Source organism: Pelecanus crispus, chromosome 2 (assembly GCF_030463565.1).
Source record: "Pelecanus crispus isolate bPelCri1 chromosome 2, bPelCri1.pri, whole genome shotgun sequence".
Lineage (NCBI taxonomy): Eukaryota > Metazoa > Chordata > Aves > Pelecaniformes > Pelecanidae > Pelecanus > Pelecanus crispus.
Window position 1 is genome coordinate 132,086,570 of NC_134644.1, and position 6,000 is coordinate 132,092,569.

The 6,000-nt window shown below is 50.1% G+C and overlaps 1 protein-coding gene and 1 non-coding gene across 2 annotated transcripts; both read right to left on the reverse strand.

The window, feature by feature from the left end:
* Positions 1–2,955: 2,955 nt before the first annotated feature.
* Positions 2,956–5,741, reverse strand: RPS20 (ribosomal protein S20). Its single transcript, XM_075705198.1, has 4 exons — positions 5,650–5,741; positions 4,429–4,528; positions 3,599–3,672; positions 2,956–3,180 (listed from the first exon to the last, which is right to left on the reverse strand). The coding sequence occupies exons 1-4, from the start codon at positions 5,650–5,652 to the stop codon at positions 2,998–3,000; spliced, it is 360 nt and encodes a 119-aa protein (XP_075561313.1). The 5' UTR covers positions 5,653–5,741; the 3' UTR covers positions 2,956–2,997.
* On the reverse strand, positions 3,753–3,817 carry LOC142593086 (small nucleolar RNA U54). The gene has a single exon (XR_012830887.1). It is a non-coding gene; the product is annotated as a small nucleolar RNA U54 (small nucleolar RNA).
* Positions 5,742–6,000: the final 259 nt, after the last annotated feature.

The window sequence follows — 6,000 nt, forward strand, 5'->3', positions numbered from 1 at the left end:
AGAAAGTAAGGTCCTCTAAAGGAGTTTGGGAGTATGAAGGAACCTTAAAAAAACCAGTGACATTGGGTTATACTAAGAAACTCGCAAGTGAAAGCATACTAACTGCCTCTGTCGGGCATTACTCTCATCCACCTGCAAGTGCCAGGCCACCGCCTGTAACGCCCACCCCCGAAAGGCTCAACACTCCCCAAGCGTCAGGGACTCGGCCATCAGGCCGAGGCCCGCGCTCTGCCCCGAAGCCACCATGCCCTGCCTCAACGAACCGACGGCTCAGACAAGGCCCCGTTCACGGGCAGGGCAGGGCAGGGCAGGGCAGGGCAGGGCCGGCCTAGGGGGGGCCCGCGGCCGAGGGGAGGCGGCCGTCCCGCCCGGCCTCCACGCTGGGCCCGGCGGCGGCGGGCTGACGGTGCCAGGCCTCCCGCCACGGCCCAGCGCCCGCGCGGCACCAACGGCCGCTACCTTGCCGCGCGCGGGAACCCGCCAGACACCCCGGGGCGGGCGGGAGCATTTAGGCGGGACGGAGGGGGGAAGGCGGGCGCTGATTGGTCGAACGGGGGGGAGGGGGCGGGGTGGAGCGGCGGTGACGGACAGGCCCGTGCGGGCACAGGCGCGGCTGCCTCCGCCCGGCAGGGGGCGCCGCCGCACAGCGCACGGCAGCCGCGGGGCCGCCAGCCCGAGAGCCGCCGCCGGCGGGGGGGGAGGGAAGGGGGGGCAGCGTCTGCAGCGTGTGCTGATGACGCAGATTTATTTATCGTTTTTAATAAGGGACGGGGGAAGGATGCGGGTTTCAACGGCGAAGTAAGGCGGCGCGGGCAGCGGCAGTTTAGCGGCCAGTGGAGAGGTGTTTTTGCCTGACTGAGGGTTGCTTTGGGGGGGGCGGGGGGGGGGGGGTGTCCGGGAAGGAGCCGCAGATACCTCAGTATTTCCATCAAAACAGTTACATAAAGTTGTCATGCCTGTTACGTAACCGTTTCGACACCACGCGGTATTGTCGTAAACCGCGTAGAAGACAAATAAATGACAAAACGTTCAGGTTACAGAGCGCCAGAACAACGGGGGCAGGTGGAGCGAAGCGCGTACCGCAGGGGTGAAGCCTGCCGAGGGGTCCTCCAGAGGAGCCGGCGGTCCATCGCCCTCAAGAAGCAAATGATCCGCTTTGCTGGGAACGAGCGGACAACCTGCATCGGGGGGCCTGTCTGTTCAGAGTAGGGAGACGGTCTTATAGAAATAAAACTGAAGTACAAGACCCAGATGCAAAGTTGCATCTTGTCCTTGTTTTTAAAAGTTGAAGGCAGGTGAAGAGAGAGAAACACGCTCAAAAGACCACAGACAACTTGTTTTTAAAGAGCCACAGCTACTCAAGGGACGTAGATGGGATTTTAGGTATTTTTGGGACTTCAGGGATGTTTAAGGGGCACCGTGTAAGTCAGAGGCACAGCCAGCTGTAAGCTGATAAAAAGCTATTATGTTTTGGCCAAGAGTAAAGACGAAAGACAGAAATGATGTCAAAGCTAGCCAGCTCTCCCCTACCTAGATCCCTCAAAGTGCTTTCCGTCACAAGGCTATTGGGTTAAGCAGAGGGAAGACGACTTGGGTGAAAGTTAGCAACTAATCATAACAAAGGTCAGTCAGCCTCAGCTAGTTAACACTTACTGTCTGTTGCTTGTCTGCCCCAGTTTATCCCCTTTTAATCTGACCAGCGTCACAAAGTTCTTACCATGCTTTTCACAAGCACCCCATAAAATACAAAAAATTTTAAAACTAAGGCTAAAAGTATTTGTCAGGCCGCTCATATTTATAACACATTACCAGAAACTGACCTTTAGGAAGACACAGGGGGTTTTATTTTTTTCCCCTCTGCTCACACAGTTCTCTGAGACATTTCCCAAAGAAACAGTTTTGTTGCAATCCGTGTGTGTAAATGCAACTAAGTTCCTCACCCTCTCCCTTCTACCAAAGCTCTTGAGCCTAATTAGAGGGATAGAATCTTTCTAAGGCTTTACATTTAATGAAATTAAGATGAGTGGGCAGGTGAGGGACTCTAATAACCCTTGAGCAAGAAAGTTCAAGTTTTGGCCACTGTTTTATGTCTCAGCAAATACAAATGGGACTTCAAGGTCTACACAACTGCATGTTTCCTCACTTCTGCTAGAATTCCAGTTCTCTCCTATGCTTGAAGCAGAAGCAGCAACCTGATCTTAAATGGGTGAAAGAAAACAGTGTTCTTTCATTTCACTCAGAGCTTTATGTCTTGTAGGTTTAAGAATTAATCACAGTTCCTTTAAGGATTAGTTTGGAGAAGAAAAAAACCCATGACTGAACTTGAGAGACCTAAGTAGCAGCAATGAAAATGGCTGTTTTATTGCTTTGCATATGAAGCTTACGTTTAATATTCATATCTATGGAAATCTAAACCTAGAAAGACAACTAGAGTTCCACAGCTTAGTTTTGTGACTCTACATGGAAGTCTAAAGAACTTGCTAAATTCAACGTGTTCACCACAAATTATGAAGTTTTATAACTAACATCCTCAAGATCCATTGACTGTGAAAAGCAGGGGTGGGGGGGTGGCAGGGGGAAGCCGAGTAAGCTAAGTGGTAGTTCATAGTGCATAGCAAAAACTAAGAACTGAAAACTTGGTAATTTACCTAAACATCAATTTTAATGCTATTGCTTGTCTGGGTATACACTCATATTTCAGCCAAAGTTGAATCCTTTATGGAAAATATATTTTTTTCATAATTTCAGTGCTGCACATCCATACAGTCACCAACCTCCAATGAAACTATGATACCCAAGTTTCATCTTCCTGATGTTTACAACTGTCATATTCTTCCTTAAATATCATACAATCCTCACACAGCATTTTGATTATGATCTCTGTTGTCCTTCTTCATGAAAATCATCATAGGGCCACCCAAGACTCTTGGCACACATATGAAAAACAAACAGCGATGAAAATTTGTAAACCCAACTTTATTCAACGATGACCATCATTTAGGCATCGGCAATAGTAACTTCAACTTCTACACCTGGTTCAATGCTGATGGAAGTGATTTGCTTCACGATCTCAGAAGGGCTGTGTAAGTCAATGAGCCGCTTATGGATACGCATTTGGAAACGATCCCAGGTCTTGGAACCTTCACCACAAGGCGTCTTCCTGGTAGTGATTCGCAGAGTCTGAAGAAAGAGCATAAACACAGGGTATTTAGTTGATGCATACAGATGACTAATCTACAATCAAATCAGCCCACCTAAAAATACTGTATGGTATCTATGTTACCATGGAAAGTTACTTCTTAAGTTAATTTCTACTGAAGTTAACACTCCTCCCCTGCATTCAATTTAATTTTAAAAAAAATTTTCACAATTAAAATAAATTGAAGGACAAAAAAGCCCCTTCCATGCAACGTGTTTTGCACTAAACAGCTGCCCCAAGTGTCAAAGCAACTTGTGAAGTCATTATCTGTTTACGCTGGGTCACCCTCAATTTAGTAGTACTGCTTTTCATCTCAACTTTTTTTTTTTTAAAAAAAAGATGTTTTAAGTGCACATTTGCAGAAAAAAATTTTTAAGACAGGAAAACAGTGTTAAATACCTTGGTGGGCATACGAACAGGTCCTTTCACCTTTAGGTTTTTTTCCTTAGCGCCTCTGATCAAGTCAGCACAGACTGAAAAAACAAAAATACAAAATAGCTCAGGTTTGTGAGTATTTTTTTGCTTGCTTTTTAACTGAAGATTTCAAACAAGATGTCGGCTCAGAATAGCGTATGAAGTGATCATTGCCATTCATTTTAAGGGTTATCCTCATAGCCAACCACATACAAGTGGAAGCGTTACGCCACGGTTAGCAAAATCATGTTACAACAGAAGGCAAAAGCCATTACTACCAGTTTATTTAAGCTGTTATCAGCCTGAAGATCCTGCATCAAACAGCGACTCTACTACATTTGCATTATATGATTAAAACACTGGCAAAGCCAGTTCCTAAACAGGATTAAATAATTTCCTAAAGAATCTTAAACTTCTGAACTAAACTCTTCATAACAAGAGTAAGAAAGTATCACTCAAGAAACTGGCGCCTTTCAGTTCTTATACATTCAAATAGTGACAATTAAAACCCACACAAGAACTAATGGGAAGAAGCTGCAGTCTCATAAGTTAGCCATTACAGCATGAAGTTTTCAGCATGATGAAAACCCCCAAACACTAGCTCCCATCAAAAATTAAATTAGAATCTACTTGTCAGTGTATGAAGCACTGTGGGTTGACTTTGTTAGCCAAGTCACATGCAAACAGGCAAACGCTAACATCTTTAATCACAACTGGTTTCAATACATTGCATTTTGCAATACATTATATCATATATATCACTCCTTACTTAACAAGCTACCCCAGTTTAGGGAAAAAAAAAAGGTATCACTCACCCTTCTCAAGTGATTTTACATTGCGACTTGTCAAAGTAATTCTAATGCGATGAATTGCTACCTCTTGTTCCACAGGTGCTTTGCCAGTATCTTTAAACGCCTAAAATGTTAAAGTTACAAATATCAGACATTGCAGTCAACACCAACTAACGCTATCTGCGGCCTCTTACAAACAGGCTTCTAGAGCATAAAGAACAATTTAGCTATGGGACTATTTTATTCTACTGACTCGATGACATATCCAAAGGGTACGGTGGCATGGAAGGAATGGTGGGAACAGAAAGGAAGGGCCAAGTCCTAACAGCTCTGAGGAGAAGCGATTTTTTAGCGTCTAACTGCATCTCACGGTGGGAAGCTGCAAGAACATCCCTCCCTGGTTTGCCTATATACAGCAGGCCATCCAGCCCCAAATACTCCTCGCCCTCAAAAATAAACGCATTTCAGATTTCACATATCTTACAAATTAACCTCAGCACAAAGTAAGTAACAAAGGCATCAACAAAAGAGCAACAGCTTAAAATGGTGAGAACAAAAAGGGGCATCTGGCCAGAAAGACTCATTCGGCCACTCAGGAGACCGATGTGAAGAGCTTATGCAATTAAGCGCTTGCAAGTACTTGGGCGTTAATGCGGACCAAGTGAATTGGTGACAGAAAAGTGAAAATACGGAGGAAGAAAGGTCTTAAAAAACCGTGGATGAAACGTGGTGTTTCTCACCTCGACGAGACACTACCTGCCGTATCAGCTGACGCGCCTTCCTCTAATAAAAGCCGACTCTAAGGGCCCGTACACGAGGCCTCGTCACCACCTCACCGCCGGGCTGAGGCCGCCCCCTCTCCGCCCGCGGGCAGCGGCGGCCCCGCCGCCACAGGCGCCGCTCCCGGAGGGAGGCTCCGCGGGGAGGAAGCGCTACGGCCGCCGCGGCCTGCTGCCTGCCGGGCTGCGGCACGGCCCGCCCCGCAGCCCGGCGCCGGGGGCACTCGGCGCCGGCCCGAGGGGCTCCTCTCCCGCGCCCCCGGCTGTCAGGGGCCCGGGACAGGCGCTCCAGAAGCCGCCCCAGCAGCGGGGCACCCTACGGGCACCCCCGGCCCCCCTCCCCGACACGCAGCCCTGCCGCGGGGCCGAGGCCCGGCACCGGCGGGGCACACGCGGCCGCCCGGGCCTGGCGGCCATGCGGCGCTGCCGGCAGCCCCTCTCCTCTCCCCCCCGCTCCCCGCCTCACCATGGCGGCGGCAGCAGGGCCTTCCTGACCGACTTATTCCCGGGCGAGGGGCGGCGCGGGGCCCAGCGAACAGCGGTGAGCCAGGAGGCGGCGGCGGCTGGCGGCGCGGGGAGAGGAGGGCGCGGCGGCGGCGGGGCGCTTATATAGCGAGCGGCACCGCCTCCATCCGGGCACTGCGGGACCTTTCACCCCCGCGCCGGGGCCCGGAAGCGCTGGGGCGGGGAGGCCGGGGAGGCCTGGCCTCCAGTGAGGTCGGTCCCGGTCCCGGTCCCGGTCCCGGTCCCGGTCCCGGTCCCGGTCCCGGTCCCGGTCCCGGTCCCGGTCCCGGTCCCGGTGGCTCTGACGGCGAGT

Coding starts and splice junctions, on each gene's coding strand:
- RPS20 (XM_075705198.1), bottom strand. Junction 3,673..4,428: donor TGTAAAATCACTTGAGAAGG/GTGAGTGATACC, acceptor TTGTTTTTTCAG/TCTGTGCTGACTTGATCAGA. Junction 3,181..3,598: donor CTGTTCGTATGCCCACCAAG/GTATTTAACACT, acceptor CTCTTTCTTCAG/ACTCTGCGAATCACTACCAG.